We start from the raw sequence: 22,808 nt of genomic DNA, 5'->3' as shown, positions 1-22,808 counted from the left end.
CTCTGGCCTTTGGTTACCCATATGGTCACATTAGCTTGCAAACCCATGTGTCACTGCTGGTTCTCTTGTGGCTTTCACACAGGCCCTTCACTCCTCACAACATCCATGGAACATGTGTGACTGGGGGGGGCCCAGGAGATGTCTCACATTTGTTTGTTCATGAGCCAACCTCTTCTCCCCGGGTATTAGTAGACGGACACTCCATTGAGCACCTGTAGCCACCGTCAGGCCAGGACACCTGTACCCTCCAAGAGGAGGTGCTGTGTCCTGTGTTCTAGGCACTGCACAATCTGCTTTCCCTTTCATGTGCTTGGAGCCACGCTGGGGTGCATACACCCTGGCATTGCCTCCTCTCTCTAGGGATCAGACACCCAGGTCTGGGCTGGGCATTAGAAGGCTGTCTCATCTGGGGGCCCAGTAGCAAATTTTGCCTACAGATAGATGCCTGAGGGCTCACTAGCCTCTCACAGCCCAATTTCAAGTTAGAGATGGCCAGTTGCCCCATTCGCAACCAAGTGTTTTCCAAAGAGTTTTCAAGAGCCTATGAAGGGTATTTTATTAACTGGCAGCTTTCCTGTGCTTTATGCTTAAACGCATGCTTTAATCCTCACTTAGGTTCCACAAAGCCCCTTTCATCTCGTGACCTGAAAGCTGTGACCAATGATGTGGACAGTGCAGGAAACAGAACTATCACTTTTACGGTTGTAAGTTCCCCTCGACGGGGGAGGTTGGTGAGAATGAACTCTGACGGCAGCACAGAGGAAGTTTCCGTTTTTACTCAGTGTCTGGTGAGTTCTGACGTCCGAGCTGCTGCGCAGGGTCAGCGTCCCCACAGGGCGGGCCTCTCATTTGTCTCCATCCTGTTACACCAAGCAGACGTGCCCCTTTGCCCGGCAATTACGCATTTCAGCTGTGCTGGTTCTAAAACCGGACACTTTGTAGGGAGCACAAAATGAGACACAGTTGTCAGAAAACACTAAGAAAATTTAAACTATGTGTCTAATAAATAAAAAGGGGTCCTTTATCACTGAAAACTGACTTAAGAGGAAATCCAAAGCAGAGTTGCAGCAGTAAATCCTGCAGGATGTATGTGTGTGCATTTATATTTAATATTATTATTAAATTATTTAATATATTATAAGTTTATGTGTATATAAATATGTATGAGTGTATCTACATTGTATCATTCATATATATATTATTATTTTTTAATCCATCTTTAGAGCCATTTGTTTTAAATGTCACTAGTACTTTACTAGCATCACGTACCTTCCTATTTAACTGGATAATCCTTCAAACTTTTTTTTCTTTTTATATTCTAGCCAGGAATCTGACTGACCAGACATGTTTGCATATATGTGATTTCATTTTCTGAAAGACTATGTTTCCAAATAGTCTTCCTGAATATAACTGTTTCACTTGTTTGCCATTCACCTTTCTTTTTGCATTCTGAAACAGTGTGTACATGGATCTGATAGTTGATTTGGCTATAGCTTTACATGACTAAGGAATAAAAAAAAACCCAAAGTCAAGTTTAGCAGAAATAGCAAGAGTAAACCATTTGTCTGCCTGCCATTAACCTTCGGGCCATTTCTCTGCGGTGTGATGTGGCAGGATTGAATTTGGCTTTTGCTTTACAGTTGCCTTTGTCTGGATGCATTTAAGGGAACAGATCGTGAGGCTGGTAAACCCTCTGAGTGTGATGCTGCAAGGAGGGAGCATAAGTTCTCTAGTTCACAGGCGCACTCCAGAGGAGGAGAAAAAGAACTAGGATGAAAAGTACATTGTGTGGGGAGCTGAACCGTGCCCACGAGCATCAAAACATGTTCAGGGTCGGTTTGCATTTTGAATACTGACAAGAATGATATTAGTCACATAACGATGCCCTAGCCCTAGTTCCTTTTTAAAAAATTTTTGATTATGGTCATTTGAAGCATTGTTTTCAATTGCTTTTTCAATTATGTAGTATATTAGATCCATATGGTCTAAATAGGCTTTAGTGGATATAGCAGCCAGGATTTACTAGGTTGTATTGCAGTAACAAACAAATCGAAGTGGCTTACAATAACAAACATGCATTTCTCACGCATATTGTACATTATTGTGGGCTGGCTATGAGTTCTGCTCGGTGGGTCTTCTTTATCCCAGGGTCTGAGTTGAAGGAGAAGCCTCCATTCTTGGGCATTGCTGTGCTTACAGCAGAGGGGAAAAGCCTTGGTGGAACCGTGCAATGTATCGTGCGATGCCTCTTAAAGCTCGTGCTCAGAATGCCACGTGTCACATGTGCTCGTGTTTCACTGGCTAGCGGGAGCCACATGAACAGGACTGAATCCCAGGGCTTGAAAAGTATGATTTTGCAGGGAGGAGGCACTGGATGCTGGAACACGAGCACAGCCGGCTAGACTGGTAATCTGAAAACTGTTTGTAATACTCAAAGTATATTTCCCTATGAAAACAAACCACCTTGAGAATATGACACATTTGTAAACAGCAAATTAATATCCCAAGCTAGAGATAAGGTCCCAGGGTAAGCAAAGTCTAGATTCCTTAAAATCCAGTTACTTCAAAGTTTTATTTTTTTCACCTCATGAGTCCTTCTGCTTTTATGAACAAGGAGGCAAGGATGAAGAGAACGTATCAGCAGTGGCAGGCACGGTGGCAGAGCGGGTAGTGTGCCACCTGGGGCTCAGGGCCACACGGGGGTGTCTGGGATGAAGGGCCTTGACTGTCGGGCCCTGGGGAGACAGGAGCAGGGTCTGTCTGGAAGAGCAACCCAGCAGCCCATAAGTCAGGGGTGGGGAGAGGAGTTTCTCTCTCCCTCCTGAGTGGACCAGGGAGTCCAGCTCTCTCAGGTGTGCACCCGCCACACCAGTGGCCTGGTCCAGCGCTTTGACTCGAAAAACAAAGGAGAGATTGTTTTGTTGTGTGCAGGGCTTTAGCCTGTTTATGAGACTTTTTATACAAGGCACACCCCTGGATGTGATCACTTTATTTTTCCTGAAACAACATCTAAGATATACTTAGAGTCTATAGGAATTCAGCACAGCAGCCTGCACTTTCTGTACCTTTAGTGTGTGATGTCAGAGAAAGCTTGTAATTTAAGAATCAGTTACCCTGGTGCTCCTTGGTCTACTGCTGACTACTGGTGACTGAGCACAAGTCCCTTGGCCTCAAGTGTCCGCAGGTCTGGATTAGCTCTGTGACTTAGGGCAAATCACGTACCCTTTAAACCTCAGTTTCCTCATCTGTAAAATGGGAAAATAATAGTAATGAGAATTAAAAGCACTTTGAACAATTACCGTGTACCAAGCACTGGTCTAAGCCTTGTGTTATATTACTTATTATCCCCTCTTACAGACTCAGAGCCCAAAGCATGGGAGGTTAAATAACTTGGCCACAGATGCCCAGCTTGAAAGTAGCAGAGGCAGGATTCAAACCCACGGTTCCTGCTTCTAGGTCATGCTCCTGTTGGCTAAGCCATGCCTTTCTCCTAGTGTTTAAATGTGGAATAAGACAGATAACAGACGTAAAATGCTTAGCAAAACACTAAATAAATGGTAGTTAAGGCCAATGTTATTATCTTTTTGTTCTTGGAAATGTGGATGTTCTTTTTCTCTCCTGGTAGCTAAAAGATTTGTTTCACAGGGGAAGGCAATTTTCTGGGACGCTGGAATTGGCCACTGTGTTTACCCTAATTTGCTACAGTAATTTAATGAATGGAAATGAGGTCGTTAGAGGAGAGTGACTTTTGCTTCACCTATAACCCACTTACAGTTTCCCTTGGGGGGGCAGGGGAGAGTCCCTGCTGTTCCCCAGTGCATTTCCCTGGGTGATGGGGTGGGGGCAGGGAGGGCTGAGGAAATGAAAGAGCCTCATGCAGGGATCGAACACTGCATTCTCCAGAGCACTGGCTGGAGGAGGAATGAGGCCTGGAGCCAGGGGAGCTCCAAGAACCCCAGCCCAGCAGGTTAGTGCGAGAAGGACAGTGGAAGGACAGCTTCTCAGAGCAGCTGAGAGCTGCTGTAGCCAAGTTGAGGTGTTTCTACAGGACATGTTTGGCTAAATTTCTGTGCACGTGATTGAAATACCCTGTCTCCCCTTCCACTTCAATAGTCATAAAGAATATCAATAATGCGGATCGCGGAGGGAGTGTGCTGAGAAAACTCTGTGAGGATATAAACCAAAATGCTAACTCTAGCTCTTTCCAGGGAGTAGGTCATTTTGATGTTTCAGTATGCATGTGTGTTAGTTTCTGAGTATAAAACTAACACATGATTATTGTGAAAATAAAATAAATAAATTTATATTGAGAAAGAGCAGAGCATCACCAATAAGTACAGGACAATGGGTGTTCATCTGAAGGCGTTCCAACTCTGGTTAGCTTGTGTGTTCAAAAATGCAGATTTTTATTTGTGACTTGGGAAGAGGAAAAAACCTATTATTCATCTTCCTGGCTTCCCCTTTTCCAGATTCTGTCTTCTTTTACACATGCAACTGGAATGTGAACCTTTTCCTAAAGTCTGCAGTTTTATGGCCTCTGTCAGATGGGACCCTGGTCAACTCTCAGCCATTGTATAATGAATGGCTCCTAATACTACCCAGCGGCTCCAGAACATTTTTTAGAAGTAAAAGAAATGATGGAGACAGGCTATAGAGTTGGTGAAAATGATCAAAACCTCCTCCCTGAAGTATTCAATGAAGACATTTATCAACACATGTGCTTTGATTAGTCCTCTTCAATCTGGTTGGTAAAAAAAGATAGTACTAAAGAAGCAATTTCAGATATAAAAGGTCAGAGCTGTTCAGCCATGTACAAGTAATCGAATGGCTTTGATTACTATTCGGCTTCGTAGACCAATTTTTCTAATTTCAAGAGTCAATTCCAGCCAATAACCTACTAACTTTGGAGAGTGCTTTAGGCAGTTGATGGTTCAGTGTGCTTTCACACTTTTATCTGAAAGGACTAACCTGTTCTCAGCCCGCTACCACCCTCAACTGGGGGAGACAAAACCACTGTATCATTTGCACATAAAACCCACACTCACTCTTGGCTTTTGATGGATAAATTAAAATGATCATTTTAATCAGTGGCTCTGGATGGATAGAGCTTAGGAAAGCTTAACTCTGTTATGCGCAATATCATATTTTGGCAAAATAATTGTGGGAAAAATATTTGTTATGTCATAGCTCAAAAATATTTTCTTATCCCAGAAAAATACACTATTTTTTCAAACCATACAATGTCAGCCTACCAAGATAAACAAGTAACATTCTTGTTTTTCACCATAATAGTATCTCTGCCTAAGTGGGAAAAACTAAACCACAAAAACTTTAGCTGAAAATCTTGTACCCTGAAGAATTAAGCATATGAATACACAGAGAAGGCAAATCAAATTTTAAAAGTTAAATGAAAGCTTTTTATAAATTTAGAAAAATTATTGTTCATTTCAAAGAACGTATAAACAAAATAAGAATTGAATTCTATAGAGCACTGATCCCTTCCAAGTAGTGCATGAAGCTAATTGAGTGATTTTCATTCCAGTGCTTGTTGAGATAATCTGGAGTCATTAGAAAGCAAAGGGTTCCAGTTTTGAGGTTTATGATGCCTGGCCTTTTTTCTTCTCCTTAAAGCCAGTAGTTGCATTTTAGCCATTGTGCTGCCGGGGGTGGGAGATCATCCATCTTAGTCTCTGCTTGCTGCTGCAGTGCAGGCACTGGTTTCCAGGGCCACATTTTGAAAATAATACAATCAGTTCTGGGTCATGACTTTTGTCTAATTACCTCTTCCAGAATCTGGATTTATTGCTCAAGATAATGTGTATATTTTAAGAAATTGTGAACATATTTCCCATAGGATAGAAATTTATTTATTACAACTTAATGGAGAGTAGAGTCAACCTAATGGATCATTAAGCTTCCGTCCCTGAATTTTCTGAGCAGGGAAGGATCAGTGTGTTGCTATTAGTGATTCCTCCTGCCCCCCCACCCCCAGCCCTGCTTTCTTGGAGTCTCTTCAGTAATATGCTCAATGGCAACTAGACATAGAGGTCATTTTGGACATTTTCCACCTGCTTTTTTTCTTTTTTTGAGGGGGGGTAATTTTGGCTTTGCCATTATAGTTCATTGAATTATGTGCTAACATATTTTTCCACATGTAGAAATAATTGTATTGCGTTGCCACTTACTTAGTCACCTATTCATTGTTTGAAATGGAAATTGGCTGTTGGGTCCTGGCCCAGTGGCTACAAATAGCCAAAAATGTTCCTTTCTCTTAGAATTGTTGGCTCTTACTTTGAAAAAGCAAATACAATTAACTCCCATTTCAGTGACAGTGGTTTATCTTTTCTCCTTTTATTAATTTCTTTCTTTCTTTTTTTAAATTTCAGAGTATTACAGGGGTACAAATATTTTGGTTACATAAATTGCTTTTGTAGCATTTGAGTCAAAGTTACAAGTGTGCTCATCCCCCAGATAGTGTGCATTGTACCCTTTAGGTGTGAATTTACCCATCCCCTCCCTTCTGTTTGATTTCTGATGAATGTTATTTCCATATGTGCACATAAGTGTTTTTTGATTAGTTCCAATTTAGTGGTGAGTACATGTGGTGTTTGTTTTTGCATTCTTGTGATACTTCACTTAGAATAATGGTCTCCAATTCCATCCAGGTTAATACAAGAGGTGCTAGATCACCATTGTTTTTTGTGGCTGAATAGTACTCCATGGTATACATATACCGCATTTTATTAATCCACTCATGTATTGATGGGCATTTGGGTTGTTTCCACATTTTTGCAGTTGTGAATTGTGCTGCTATAAACATTCAAGTTCAGATGTCTGTTTTACAGAATGTCTTTTTTTCTTTTGGGTAAATACCCAGTATTGGGATTGCTGGATCAAATTTTAGGTCTACTTTTAGTTCTTTTAGGTATTTCCATACCACTTTCCATAGAAGTTGTACTAGTTTGCAGTCTCACCAACAGTGTATGAGTGTTCCTATCTCTGCATCCCCATCAGCATTTGTTGTTTTGGGACTTTTTGATAAAAGCCATTCTCAATGGAGTTAAGTGATATCTCATTGTGGTTTTGATTTGCATTTCTCTGATGTTTAGAAATATTGACCATTTTTTCATGTTTGTTCCTTGTATTAATTTCTTATGGCTTCTGTAATAAATTACCACAGACTTGGTGGCTTAATACAACAGAAATTTATTCTTTGACAGTTCCAGAAGCCAGAATCTGAACTCCATTCAGTGGGCCAGAATGAAGGTGTCAGCAGTACCGTGTACCTTCCGAAGGCTCTGGGGGAGAATTCCTTCTTTGCTTCTTCCAGCTTCCAGTGGCTGCAGGCATTACTTGGCATGTGGCCATATCACTCCAGTCTCTGTATCTGTGGTCACATTGCCTTCTCCTCTTCTGTCTAAGTCTCCCACTACCTCTCTCTTATAAGGATTCATGTGACTGCAGTTAGGGTCCACCCACATAATACAGGATGATCTTCCAATCTCAGAATCATTGACTTAGTCACATCTGCAAAGTCTTTGCCATATAAGGGAACATTCACAGGTTCCAGAGATTAGGACTTGGTATCTTCAGGGGTCTTTTTAGCCTACTACATTCATATATAACAAAAACAAGATGTCCCATGCTACTTTCTGCAGTTTCCTAATAATAACCTTTCATATGATCTCATTTGGTAGTAAGGCCTATATACTTATAATGGCATAAGGCCCATGAGAATCTATGCTCACTTCTATACAAATGTGGATTTGGACCTCTCTGCCAGGCAAGGCTGTAGATGGATACATTGCTGGGATCCTTGAAAAGACTTTTTTTCTAGTTGGTTTCTGAAGAGATTGACCTGTCATGGAAGGGCATGAGCCACAAATATGGGATAATTATATGGGCCAGGTTTTCATCTGCCCATTTCTAGCTGGAGATTTCCAAGTATCACCATTTAGGAACTTAGGTTTTCTGAAATACCTCTTCTAGCCATGCCCACGAAGAGCAATCACTCCTGGGACTTAACTCAGCCCCACTTTATTTAGCCTGATACCTGAGTGTTCTCTAAGCCTTGGCACCTTGGGCTGCCCCAGTCTTCTGATCTCTTCTGGGAACCTTGAACCCTCTGTTCTCAGCTGCTCTGTGCAGCTATGATGGTGTCAGTCCTGGCAGAAAAGAGAAGGGGCACAGAGAGGAGCCATTCCTCAGAGCTCGTCCTTCAGAGCATAGGATCTTGGTGTCTTCGGAAAGTTAGCTCTTAGGACTTTTTGGTTAGTCTTCATGGAACTTAAGTGAATTTACCTTCTTGAATTGTTTGGCTTTATGTAGTCTCTTTCCCCATGAATATCTGTTGAGGATAGTGATTTTTTGGGGGGCCAGTTCTCTTTCCTGTGCTCCTTCTGGCCAACATCCTATCCAGAGACTTGAACTTTGGGCAAAGCCATCATGTGTGGAAGACCAAGCAAGTGGATTCCCTGTCTCCATCTCATCCTCCTCCTTCCCCCAGCTGACCCACAGATGATTCGGTTACTCTCTTTTCCAGTGGGAATTTTAAAACTGTGTTTGACTTTTAAGTCCCACTGTGGGAAGGATCAGTGTAAAGGACTCATGCTCTGGTTTTCTTATCAAATTCATTAAGGAGCTATATTTAGAGACACCCTCAGAATAAAGATATTCTCCTGAGTGTTCTTAGCCCTGCCTTTTGGCCAACTTTGACAATTCTGTTCTCATTATCCTCAGTCCTGTCCACATGTACTTTTGTGGACCTGAAGACATTCCATAATCATCAGATTCCATGCCATGCTTGACTCCACCAAGCATGGTGTGTCTGAGCTCCTGCTTCATCCCTGGCTTCATCCAAGGGCACTCATAGTGACCCTCTGCTCTCTGGCTCCAGGTTTAAAAAGCTTAGCCTTTAGCAAGCAGGCTCTGGTAGTCACCCTGGGACCCAAACAGGAATTTCCCTCAGGAAAAACTCCTTTTTCTTTAGTGCCACCCTATTTTCCCCAGTGTCTTATCTGAGTCTCTACCTGCTCAAAAATGGCAGTAGTATAGAAGAATGGGAATATAGTCTTTCTTTAATTTGCCATTGTAATAAATACAGTATATAGAATGAGCTATTCCCTTGAATCATTACAAGGGTGGTCAAGCTCTGGCCAATAGTGACCATGTCCTAGCCAGGCCAGATCACAATGGCATTTGTCTGCCTTAGTTGTACTTGCAACTGACTTTCCCCATTAACAGGGTCCTTGGATTTGGAAAGCAGATCTTGTGAATTTCTTTGTTGCCTAGAGTCTTGTTGAGTTTTCCACATTGTAGATGCAGCTCTTAGGTAGTAGAAAAAGCATGAACTCTGGAACACACAGGACTAGGTTCAAAACTGGGCTCTCCCACTTCGTGTGTATGGGTGAATTATTATATTTTGAGCCTTGTTTTTTGTTTTTGTTTTTTTTTAATCGTTCAAATGGGCATAAGAAGACCCCTTGAGACAAAATTAAATGAGTTATGCATAAAGTGCCTAGAATTTATATTTAGGGCTCAGTAAAAGTTAGGCATTGTCTATGTGTTTTGTTAAATAAATGGGTAAAAGATATCCTGGATTGCCTTATTTCTACTTCTTTATGATTAAAAATGAATATACTTTATAATTAGATTTTGTAAAGCACTTTTAAAGTAGTTTATTTGTTCAGTAAACAAATATTTATTGAAATACCTAACATAGAATGGTGAACAAGTACTTATTTACAGAGAAACTGGAAGTAAGCTTCTGGAATATGTGCCAAGATTCCAGCCAAGATTCCAGCCTATAAATTCCTTCATTTTTATGGGAAAATATTTATTTTCTTAGGCATGTTTTAGAACTTTCTGATTGCTTAATACTCGCATGCCATGATTCACTATAAAAAATGAGTACTGCCTTCTGTCTTCACCAGAATACCCTGATGTCCCAGGAAGGAATTGGTTAGTGAAGACTTAGATGCTTTCTTGAAAGACCTAGAAATGCCCCAAGGCTTGCATTTTTTTTTTTTTTTGAACACTGATATGCCAATAGACCCATTAGGTCAAATATATATCTACAAGTGAGATATTATTCTATGTTTGAATATATATTCTATATTTGAAATGAAGGCTCAGCGAGATTAAATGACTTACACCAAGGCCACAGAGCTAAAAATTGGCAGCATTTATATTTGAATTTAGGTCTGATCAATGCAAGGTTCAAAATCTGCAACACTCTTTGGCTTCCATTTTCATAGGAATAAGTGTCCTTTTTTTCCTTGGGAGAAGAGGAAGAATTCAGGCAGCTGGAGGCAAAGAGGCCCCTATAAACTGCTACAGGAGAAAGAGCTCTTTTTGATGAGCCTGGAGATCTGGCTTCTGGTCCCAGCTCTGCTACCAGCTATTAATAGTTCTGTGATGTGGGTCAGGTAGGGAGGTATTCCCTAAACTTCCAGTTTCTGAGTGTCTCAGCAGCCTCTCCGCTGTAAACTTTAACCCATCACAGAAAAGTCAGGGACCCTGACCTTCTTAGCATCAAATCTCTCTTTAGCATCTGAAAAATGTTTTTTTATTTGTGGTCTGATAGGAATCAAGGATATGAGATCCAGGAAGTTTAGATCTCAGAGATCCAAGGTGTCAGGTATGGGGACCAGATGTCAGGTCCCTGTGTTCCCTGGTTCTTGGTTCCCAGTACGGAAGAATGGATACTGGTCGATGGAGCAGATGAGCAGACCAAGCAGATGCAAGCAAGAAAAGTGCAAAACTTTATTAAAGATAATACATTCCAGAGAAGGAGTGGGTCAACTCCCATGAGTGGAGGAGACCCTGAGTTTAACAAGATTTTCTCTTTTATGCTGATTCCCTAATTTTATGTTGAGTAGTGGGGCAGAATATTCATGGTTTCTCTTGTAACAAGGTGGAAAATTCTTGGAATGGTGAATCCTCCCCATTTTTAACCTTGTAAGGCAATTTCTGGGGGTTGCCATGGTATTTATAAACTATCATGGCGCTGGTAGGTGTGATTTTTACAGTGTTAATGAGAGTAGGTCACTTGAGGGTACTCTGTATGCATGCTCCAGAGATCCTCATTTGTGGCCTTGGACATATCTCCACTTTATGGCCTTTCTGTCTCTTTCTTGTTGGTCGGTTCTTGGTGACCCCTTGACGCATCATCTGTTCTTTCTTGGAAGCCCCTCTTCTAGTCAATTTGTTCCTCCCAGTAGACAAAGCATCTCCTAAAGTCATCTATTTCTCAGTGGAAGCCCCCCCACCCAGACAAAGCATCTGTTTCCCTTCTTCTTTGTCCCAACCTAACACAAAGGATGTTATGTTAGTAATATCATGCCTTCAAATAAAAGCACTGCTCTGAGAAGTTCTAGCATTTGGAACCAAATATTCACCCATTCGTAGCCGAGGTAGGATTACAGCCTTGTTAAAGTCCTAGAGAAATGGACCAAGTGGTGGGTGGGGTGGGGAGGAGGTGATGGTGGTGTGGGTGGGGCTGGGGCAGGGGTGGAGAACCTGCGGCCTCAAGGCCACATGTGGCCTTCTGGATCCTTGAATGTGGCCTTTTGACTGAATCCAAATTTTACAGAACAAACCCTTTTAATAAACCATTGTGGGATAAGGACCACCCAGACCCCATATCAGGATAGGAAACAACCACTTCTTGATTTAAGAGTGCCTCTCCCATTCCACATAGGCTGAGTCATCAGATAAGAGGGATTATTGGTTCCTTCTTGAAGCAGGTGTAGTAAAACACCATGAGATTTACTTTTTAAAATTATTTTTTAACTTTCCATTTTGAAATAACTTCAGCCTTATCGGACAATTGTAATAGAGTACAAAGAATTCCCATGTACTCTTCAGCCATATTCCCTAAATGTTAGCATTTATTGTTTTCTCTTTACACACACTCACCTTGGAAATTTTGAGAGCCAGTTGCTGACATGCCCCTTTACCTCTAGATAGTTCAATGTACATTTTCTAAAAACAAGGCCGTTCTCTCATATAATAATAGTAGTATAATTTTCAAAAGCATGAAATTAACATTGCTACAATACTGTTATATTAATATAATTTATAGACCTTATTCAGATTTCACAAATTGTTCCAATAAACGTTCTTTTTAGCAAAAGAAAAAATATCCATAGCATAAGACATAGTATTTAGCTGTCCTGTGTCTTTCATCTGCTTTGATTTGGAGCCATTCCTCAGTCATGTTGCCTTTCACGCCCTTGCCATTTTTTGAAGAGTACAGGCCAGTTCTCTGTAGAATGTCCCTCAGTTTGGTTTTACCTGGTGTTTTATCCTGTGTTTCCCCATGATCAGATTGATTCAGGTTGTGCCTGTGGGGCAGGAATCCCAGGAGAGCTGCCAGGTTCTTCTCAGAGCTTGCGGTGGGCAGGCAGGAGGTCCACTTTGCCTGGGGGTGGAGGATGTTTACTGTCATCATTTGGTCAGGAGCTGCCTCTCAGGTCTCTCCACCGTGAAGGTGCTGTTGTCCCCTTTGTAATTAATAAATATATTCTGAGGAGATTCTCTGGAACTATTTAAATCTCCTGTTTCTCATCACACTTTAGCCCACTAGGTTTAGGATTCTTGCCTGAAGTATTTATTACTGTGGTGATTGCCAAGTGGTGATTTTTCTCATTTTGCTTTTCCTACAATGTTTATTAGTTGGAATTCTACACCATTGGTTTTTTAATGACATTCCAGAAAGACTCCATCTGTAAAAGAGAAAATATCTGGGCTAAATTAAATCCATAGGAAATAATAACCCCCCACACCCTTCCCTTAATCCCAGAGCCCGGGTATTTAGCTAAGTGGCTTATCTGTCCCATATTTAATACTGTGGAAATATGCAGAGCTGTTGGAAGTTGCTTCTAAGGCCACTTTCTATTTGAGGTGACAAAATTCCTAACCCTCTCTTAGACCCTTTTCTCCTCAGGTTTACCCCACACTTTTTCTCATGGAGTTTTGGTCTCATTCTCCCATTCCTGTTCCTCTCTTAATATGCACATACACACAGATGCCCTTAGAACCTGGCTCTTGCAGTGGTAGAGGTGAAAGCTCTCTTCTAAACATTAAAGACTCTTCTCACCTGCAAACCCCTTTCAGGGCATGGCCAGCAAGTTGACATTCCCTGGGCACCTTGACTCCCTTTTTTTTTCTAGCTCAGCACTTTCAGTAACCTGCTATCCAGTCTTAAAGTCCAGAGACTCAAAATGCACCTAATTAAATTCTCTCTCTCAGTCTCCATTGTAAAGTAAGTCAATTGGTTATTTCCACTTAGTTTCCTACTCTTGAGATGCCTTTTTAAAGATAGAACCCATCAATAACAGAAATGGAATCTCTCCTTCTCTAGGCTCCTAATGTACAAACCTGTGTTTAGGATTCTTCCCAGGTCCCTTCCCTCAGAAGATTTCTGACCTTCATCTGACCATCTGTGAGCACCATTCCTTCCCTGGGGCAATCATTCTCCATCAGAAGATCCTTAGATTATTCTAACAACTTCTTATATATTTTTCAGGGAAGCAAATTTTCATTTATGTACCAAAGGACCAATGGACAAGATTAAACAAAGCTTCTAAGAAGACCTTTTCCCCTAGTTAATAGAGTTTGTTACTTTTAATCTTAGGAAACTGGATCTTCTTTGCTTTGTAATATTATACCTTTTCAAGACTCATAGGAACCATACTCTGGTCTAAAACTGGTGGCACAGTCACCTCTTTCTGGGAGAAGAAATACATTCATGACTAATCTTTTGTCATAAATCTTAATCTGGGAATGGAAGTGGCAGGATCACTAAATAAAACAGACTTTATTCCCAGGAACTGCGGGGTATTGCGTCACTAGTTAGTACCCGAAATTACTATCTTTGGAGAAACTCTAATTTCTTCTGAGTAATCTTGTTTCTTTATGAAGAAGTGTTTAGAGATGATATTTTCTTCTTCTCACTTTAAATAACCAAAAGACAGCATTTCTTTACCTCATTCTTGAATGGCATAAGGAACGAAAATCTTCTCTCGTACAGTTTTTGGCCCCTCTGGGACAGGGAGCTTATCTTCTGTGGAAACTCACTAGATCAAAAGCCTTTCTAGAACTCTGGTTCAAGATACATTCTCTCTACCAGCGTTTAGCCAGAGCAATACATGTTCAGAGACTGCAACTTCTGTTAGTTAATACAGTATTTCCAAATATTGGTTGATGAAGTAGACCCAACATCTCTGTAAATTATGTGATAGTTTATCCTAGGCACTTTTAGGTACCTTTGATCTGGACAGGTGGCAAAAGCCACCTGTAAATTCAGAGTATTATAATAATTAGCTGGTCAGAAAAAGATGTGAGCCATACGAATTAAGGATTGAGTATTTCATCTGTAGCAATTCCTTCTGTGGTTACAATTTTGGAACTTTCAAGCATTGTTGTTTGAGGAAGGACTACTCACATGGTGTCTGAACAACAAAACTGAGTAGAACTCATCCCCATCGGTTGAGTTAGAAAGGACATTGACAGCTAACAGGCATCAGGGACTTTGATTAAATTCAGGAAAAAATACCTTAGGCAAGGTGGGACAATTGGAACATCAATGAGAATAATAACTGCAATGGAGTGAAATACATCATGTTTTAAAATTCATGAGTTTATAATGATTTCAAAACAAACAAACACACAAACAAAACCAATGCAACGGTCATGTTTGGCAGTTAGAGCCAGGGGACAAACTCACTATCTAAAAATTGATATGTAAATGGAAAAAATCAAGAATTTCTCGTGTTTTTATGTACCTCATTGTAATCAAATAGCTGATGAATGAAAGTTCTTTCTGTACCTCATTATAATCAAATAGCTGATGAAAGAAAGTGCTTCTTCATAAAAAACTAGCAGATAATAAATGAAGAAGGAATGATAAAGAGTTATCAATGTTTTGCCACTGCAATAACAACGGACTTAGGCAATAGTATCAATGACTGTTTAAAACTATTAGATGACAGGCTGATGGGGAACCTTAAAACAGATGGATCAACCTGCCATCACTTAAACTCACCTATCAATCTTAGCATATCCAAAACAGAGGCAACCAAATATTTTGCTTTGCGATGAGATACAAGAGGAAATGCATAATATAACCTGCAAGATTGAACCCAATTCTTACTATGTGTCTACATTTAACTTCTAGTATACAGGAAATATAGAGAAGAGAGGAAATGTTAAACACCATAGGGATGTAATCAGCAAAATCCAGAATACAGGAAACTCTAGAAGACAACCCAATTTCTTCAAGAGATAAATTACAAGAAACAAAAAAATCAAAGAAAGGGAACTCATAAGACAAAAAGACACCTATGAGAAGTATCAAACAAATATAATGTATGTGCTTAGGATCCCAACTCAAACAAAGCAACTATGTGAAAAAAGACGTGTACTAGATCATCAGAGAAATTTGAACACTGATTGCATATTTGATACTATTATGTAATTATTTATAATATTTACATGTGTCACTGGTATTATGGTTATGTTTTTAAGAGTCATCTTTTACCAGTACTTACTGAAGCATTTACGGATGTGTCTTAGTATATTTTCTGTTGCTTATAACAGAATATTTGAAACTGGGTAATTTATAAAGAAAAGGAATTTATTTCTTACAGTTATGAAGGCTGAGAAGACCAAGGTGAAAGGGCCGCATCTGGTGAGGGACTTCTTGCTGGTGGGGACTCTCCGTAGAGTCCCAGGGCGGCACAGGGCATCACATGGTGAGGGGCTGAGCTTGCTAGCTTGGGTCTCTCTTCCCTTTCTTATAAAGTCACCAGTTTCACTCCCATGATAACCCATTAATCCATGAATGGATTAATTCGTTCACTAGGGCAGAGCCCTCATGAGCCAACCACCTCTTAAAGCTCCCACCACTCAATACTGCCACAATGGGAGAATTAAGTTTCAACATGAGTTTCGGAGGGGACAAACATTCAAATCATAGCAAGATGAAATGGTGTGATGTCTGTAATTGATTCAAAGTAATCTGCTGGGCAGAAAAGTATATATGAAACAAGGCTGGTTATGAGTTGATAATTGTTGAAGCTCCCTGACAGGTAAGTGGAGGTTTCTCATAAATTTTCTATAACACAAATGCCTTAGATATTAGTCATCTCAAAATCAATGTGCTTTTCCTTCCCTGATGAATGGATCTTTTGTGTAATAGAATCCTCTAGTTTTGAAAAATAAGTTACCATGTTTTTAATGTTTCTACATTTACATGAGTATGTGCAACAATTTGAGCATGAGTAGAATGAACCCTGAAAGATTGTGTATCTCCTCCCGTGAGGATACATGTTAATCACGGTATCATCCCTGAAGCCAGAGGCTAATACTCTTACTGTCTGGCTAGGTTAGCGAAGGGCTGATATTATACCAGCACGTGGACCGTGAGAACGCAGACTGGACCACAGAAGACTTCTTTACATTCACAGCCTCTTCCCCACCGGCAGCTCTAGGCCCTGAGGAGTTTCATATTATTATTTCCTATGAAATCAGTGAACCTGGACAGCACAGTCATCTGCTTGCAAATACAGGTAATGCCACCGAGACATGATTAGTGCCTTATCTATCATTATTAAAGGAGGCACAATTTGGAAATAAGTCTTTCTGTTTTTAATTGTTAATGTCCATGATACCAACTTTTGAAATAAAACTTAGACAATTACAAAAAAATGTTATTTCTTTACACGTCCTCTTCTGTCCTCATGAGCTTAATAGTTGTGTTGGGGAAAGGATGGAAGTTTAGCTTTAAAGAATTTTATTTGTACCTCCAAATGGGGACTTCACTGTGCCCATGACTGAAAACTGTTGATAGGAAATGAAAATGAAAACTAGAGTAAGTTCTTGAAAGGAAAGGGGTATTGAAAGCTGCACCTGTTTCCACGGCAAGAGAAAGTGTGGTAGTAGATAAGTTAGGTCTGGACATTGACATTTTATAAGTGAATCTGAAGGTTCTAAAGCTCAGTTTCCTGAAATGTTGACTGAATTGTGTGTAAGTATATATGTGTGTTTATTTAAAATTTAATTTTTTCATATGCCCTGGGTAGAAATGCTAATTCAGGTACTTGAGGAACCAAAGTGTTTTGAATAATCCACTAGGACAGATAAATTTGAGGGAGAAAGAGCTTTACAACTGTCATCTGAAAGTTCTAATGAATTGCCACTTTGTTCTTTATATTTATGTTTGAACAGGTGCTACTGTCATGGAGGGAGACAAAGTTTTAATTGACCAATCTAAGTTAGATGCTTCCAATCTCTTATTTAAATTGCCCAAATCTCAGCGCTCCTCCTATGAAATTTGGTTCCAGGTTATATCTCTTCCTCACCATGGAACCATTATGGTTGGAGAAAGAAATATTACCAAAGGAAAACCCTATTTCTCCCAGCATATAATCAATAAGTTTGGAATCACATACTTCCACGATGACTCTGAATCCCTGGCTGATAATTTTACCTTTGCAGTTTGGCCAAACCAAAAGAGCAAGTCCACCACCAAACCAGAAACTGACTTTCTTGAAGAGATGTTTAATATCACCATCTCTCCTGTTAATGACCAGGCTCCAGAATTAAAGACAAAAGGACTTCGCTTGAAAGTTCTGCAGGGCAGTAGATTGGTTGTGGGACCTGAAAACCTGAAGGTGGAAGATCTAGACAGTCCTCCAAATGAGATCACATATGTGATTCTCCGTCATCCTAATAATGGCTTTTTGACAATGGCTGACCATCCAGACACACCTGTTCACCATTTCACACAAGCCGACATTGATGACTTTCAGGTGTGGTTCATACAAGATGGGAGCCCATCTTCAGGAGTGTTTTACTTTAGTGTGACAGATGGTGAGCACCTCCCTCTCTACAAGCTCTTCCACCTGGATGTCATTCCTGTCTCCATCACCCTTGTGAACCTCACTGACCTACTTCTCCCACAAGGCCAGACAACCGTCCCCATCACCAGTGCTCACCTGTCAGCCATGACCAATGGGAGGAGTCCCTATGTCACTTACAAGATAACATGGCCCCTCCAGCATGGGCACCTACTGATTGAAAACCAGGTGGTCACCAGCTTTGGACAGGAGGATCTGGATTCAGGAAGACTCTCTTACCACATGACCAATCTCACTGCTGCAAAAGATCAGCTACAATTCTCACTGTTTACATCAGAAAGCAACCTGACAGGACAAACACTGAACATCAGAGTGCGGCCTTTACTGCGGGTTATGTCAGACTTGAAAATTGCCAACGGAGTGGCTCATCAGCTGAGAAGAAAGGACCTAGATGCTACTGAACTGGCTAATATGACTAACAGTGATCCCAGATTTGAAGTGACAGAACCCCCTGTCCATGGAAGGCTAGTGTGGAGGGGGGCTCGCAGCACTGTGACCGAAGACGCTACTCTGTTCACTCAGAGGGACATTGACCAAGGACTGCTGCTGCTTGACCCACACACCAATCTAACAGGCACCGATGTGCTGAATGACTCCTTCACTTTCTTGCTCAGGGCAGACCATGTACAGCCTGCGGTTGGTTATCTCCCTTTCACCATAGTGCCACCTGACCCCTTACTTTTGCAAATTTTTACAACAGATGTTCCTTTATTTGTCACTGGAGATAACCTTGTGACCTCAGTTCTCTCTCTGGAAAAACCTGTGGTTTCCTCAGGACCCGTGATAGAGACAGAAACTCTGGGGAAGCTGACCCGGACCAGATGGCAGGAAGCAGATCCCTGGGGACGACACAGGGATCAAGAGCCCAGCGTGGATGGCAAGGTCTCTCCCACCAAGGTCATCTGGCCACCAGCTGCCACCAAAGCCAGCCCTGGAGCACCCACTCAGCCCAGGGAGAGCAGCTACCCTCTGATGGTGATCCTGCCTTTGGCTGCGATGATCTTCCTATTGATAGTGGCTGCAGTGGCCTTATGTGTCTGGCTGCTGGGCCGGAAGGTAGAGAAGGCAAAACCTCTTTTCAAGCCCCAGGCCGACCCAGAGCCCACAGCCCCAGGTCGTAGGCCAGAAAGAAGCACGACTGTTCCCACTGTCACAGTAACACCCCTTATACAAAGCTCCAGCAGCCCTCCCACCAGTCTTTTCAGGACCCTGCAATGTGAGCCAGTGGCATCTCCTGTGTCTGAGCCAGTGGAAAAATGTGTTCCTTGGAAGACATGGGTAAACCTGGATCCCGACATGGTCAAGCTCTGCCGACAAACCAACCCAATGCTGAAGCACAACCAGTATTGGGTGTAGACTGAGAGCTGTCATTTTTCATTGATCACCTACTGTGTACCAGGCACTGGGATAGGCACTGGGATATAAAGGCAAATAAATACCAGCTGAATGAACTGAGAAAAGACTGGCCCCACTAATGATGCAGTTCTCAGTCACAGCCCCATGGTTACACGTTGGTAGGTGTTTATTGTAACTTTTGTACGACACTCATGGGCTTTCCACAATGTGCTCTGTGTGTCCTCTCCTGGACCTTTCTCAGTATACATAAGTTGGTCAATATTTAAACCCTTTACTAAGGTGCTGCAGAACATGTTGGCCCCACTGAAAACAGCAGCATTAACTTGGGACATAGAGTTAAAGGAGGAAGCCTTCGAATACTTTTCATTGAGGATTCACTCTGAGTCAGCAGGGAGTGCAAGAACTATTTCAGCATGTAGAAAAGGTAATTTATCAAATCAATGAGTTGTTTATGTAGGGCTTTTCTGTAATGTCTTTTCCTCCTTGGAGTCTCTAAGTTTGATTTCCTAATGTGGGAAGTGCCTCCATGCTCCAGGTAGTGGGATACTTTGGCCCCTTTTGAAAGTATTCACTGAAATGCATTGTGTTTCATCAAGAGGCTTTGTCTTTTCTGATTTGTAAAATCATCCTAGAATAGAAATATTATTTGAAGTCCTAATGGACAGAAAAGTTTGTTAAATGCTTTTGTGATGCCTCAATTTGGCTTAACTTTACAATAAATTGGAATAATGGCAAATTTGTATTTAAATTGTCCAGTTGAGCCTACCACTGGCCAACTCAAGCTTCAACTTCTGTAATTGTAAAATGAAGATATCAATACTAGTATTAGGAATGCTTTGGGCTGCAAATCACAAGACATCTACTATCATTAGCTTGGGTCAGGGATTGGAAACCTTTTTCTGTAAAGAGTCACATAGTCAATATTTTAGGCTTTGTGGGTCACATATAGTTTCTGTCATACATTCTTCTTGTTTTGTTTCAACAACCTTTTAAAATGTAAAAACAATTCTTAATTCTTGGATTTGGCCCATGGACCTTAGTTTGCCAAGCATTGGTTTAGGAAAAAAAAGTGTGGAATTATCTCAGTTAAGGAACATTCTGGGGTGGGCAGTCTAAGGCTGGTTCAGTAGTTCAAGGATGTCATCAGGACTGAAGCTCTTTGGCTCTTTCTTCTCTACCTTCCTCAAGCTGTTAGCATTTTGTTCTTCTATTTACTTCCTTATGATTGTAAGATGGTTGCTGAAGCTCCAAACCACACAACCACATTCAAAGGCAGAAATCACAGTGGAGGAAAGAGAAAGATAGCAAAATAAAGGACAGACTCTTGTTTTATTATTATATTTATAATCTTGTAAGAGGAGTTCCTCCCCAAACATTTTTTCCCCTTTTATGTCTCATTGTCTAGAACTGGGTAACATGATTCCCATCCCTTGACCAACCACTGCCAAAAGAAAATGGGATTCTCCTGACTATCTGTCTCTCCTTGGGCTGTGAGGAGTCTACCAACTCAGAGATACCATGTAATTAGGGAAGGATGGGGGCATAGCAATGAGATAGACAATGGATAGAGTCTATTGAAATATTCCTCAAGTATTGAAATTCTGGGGATTTTGATCTTTCAAATTGGTGTCTAATATTAAATATTTCCTTTTCATGTTTTAATGATTTTCTTAAAGCCAGAGGCTGATGTTTTTTAGTAGAGGTGGGATGGGCTGTGATGGAGGTAGTTGTGAGGGGAGATATCCCCCCTGGAGGACATTTGGCAATGGCTGGAAACATTTCTGGTTTTCAAAACTGGTTGGGGGACGGTGCTTCTTGCAACTAATGGGAAGAGGCCAACGAGGCTGCCAAACATCCAGAAATGCACAGAACAGTCCTCCACGACAAAGAATTATCTGGCTCAAAATATCAGTAGTGCTGAGATTGAGAAACCCTGGTTTAAGCCATAATGAAGAGTTTTCTTGTATACCCAGTGAAGGATTAACAAACTTATTGGCAAGTCTAGGCAAAAACTATATTCTAAAAACAGCATGGTGGGGTGAAAATTCCACAGCATATTGAAACTCTGATTGGCTAATGGTACACATGAACATTTTCAAAAAGAGGACATTAAAACCCAAGCAAAACTTGACAGCAGACTCATTTCTTTGTATTTCTCCTTATCTTACTTAGAGAAAGATTTTTCTAACAGGTGGAACACATCAGGAGAAAAAAAATGAGGTAGGATATTTATAAAGGTAAAGATGAGGTCAAAGTGTCCCCAAAAGTCTGATGCCTCTGATGAGTTCCATATGGAAAAGATGCTTTTCTCACTCTCTCTCTTTTCTGCTCCTCTAAGTCACACCTCCCTCCCAACCCAATTTTAACTGCTCTTTGCGAAAACGCATTTCACAGTCTACAGAATAAATGGAAGCATAGCATATTTGGGCCTAGAGACACCTACTCACGTCTTAGATCCTTGGATCTAATGCCATGGACAACTGTTGACTGCCATCCCTGGCATGGACAACTGTTGCTGAAGAAAACTTCTCTACTCTTCTTCCAAAAGCACTTCCCTCCTGTTTTTCTGGACTTCTGAGTTATATAGCCTCTTTCAAGTGTTTTTGTTTTAGAAAGGAGGAGGAATGAGAGTCTTAACCTAAAGTTGGCTTGATCATTATGCAACTCAAAATTGTTCTTAGGCCTGTTCTAATCTGGGCACTTGGAAGGAATAGACTGGCAGTGTGTGCTTGAGTCTGCACACACAGGGGCAGACTAAGGAGCGTGTCTGCATCCAGTAAGTGGGCTTTGCTACCCCTTAACTGGGCAAGGGGAATGCCTGTTCTTTGTGGAAAAGCCAGACATACTTGGCTCAGTGAGCATGTTGGCCTCTTCCTTGCTTCAGCCATAAGATCTCTGGAGCTAGGATTACCAGCCTGGCCCATCAAAAATATATGATTTTCCTTCCTCTTTTTCCTGTTAATTTTGTAACTTCAAACATAAAATTGGTGTCCATATTGGAAGGAGACACGCACATTTTAAAATAATAATTCACGTGGTTGTTTTATGAGCATGCCTGCTTGTGCAAGAACATCAGTGTGAGATCCAGATGCCAAACCTTCAGTTATTAATTCAGTAATTAATAGAGAGTTTGGAAAGATTTCTTCCAGAGGCTCTGGAAGATTCTACTGATTTGCATATGGGTTCAATTAAAAGGAAACAATGCCTACCATTTGGTGCTGGCTCAAATAAGTATGAAAAAAATATTTTGGCAAAGCTTTGTTTAATGTTGAAAATTGAAATTTTAGAAATTGAAAATCAGTCTGAAATGGCTTCTCCTATATGCAGAGCTATAACTGAATAGTTTTAACTATTTGTCATAATGAATTCACTGATTCTTAACAAATGACTGATGAATTAATAAGTGCATACCAGAGGTTAATATCAGAAAAGTGACAGATTTTTGCCTAAGAGAAGGTATCCTCTGGGGTGGGCTTAGACTGGAGGCACAAGAATGGCTCACTGTGTCCTGTCTCCCACCCTCCTCAT

General features: G+C 41.0%; 1 protein-coding gene across 2 annotated transcripts in view; it reads left to right on the top strand.

Annotated features, from left to right (window-relative positions):
• Positions 1–22,220, top strand: part of LOC123647972 (chondroitin sulfate proteoglycan 4-like) — a 48,072-nt gene extending 25,852 nt beyond the window's left edge. The window contains exons 6-8 of one of the 2 annotated variants that reach the window (XM_045565641.1): positions 616–788; positions 16,391–16,574; positions 17,503–22,220. In XM_045565641.1, coding sequence (XP_045421597.1) covers positions 616–788; positions 16,391–16,574; positions 17,503–19,280 — 2,135 coding nt within the window. In that variant the 3' untranslated portion in view covers positions 19,281–22,220. Of the gene's footprint in view, positions 1–615; positions 789–16,390; positions 16,575–17,232 lie in introns of both variants that reach the window. The other variant, XM_045565639.1, reaches the window with a different exon arrangement.
• Positions 22,221–22,808: the final 588 nt, after the last annotated feature.

The sequence above is a fragment of the Lemur catta genome, chromosome 12 (assembly GCF_020740605.2).
Source record: "Lemur catta isolate mLemCat1 chromosome 12, mLemCat1.pri, whole genome shotgun sequence".
Taxonomy (NCBI): Eukaryota; Metazoa; Chordata; class Mammalia; order Primates; family Lemuridae; genus Lemur; species Lemur catta.
The sequence above is the reverse complement of the archived record's forward strand: the minus strand, read 5'-3'. Positions and strand labels throughout refer to the sequence as shown.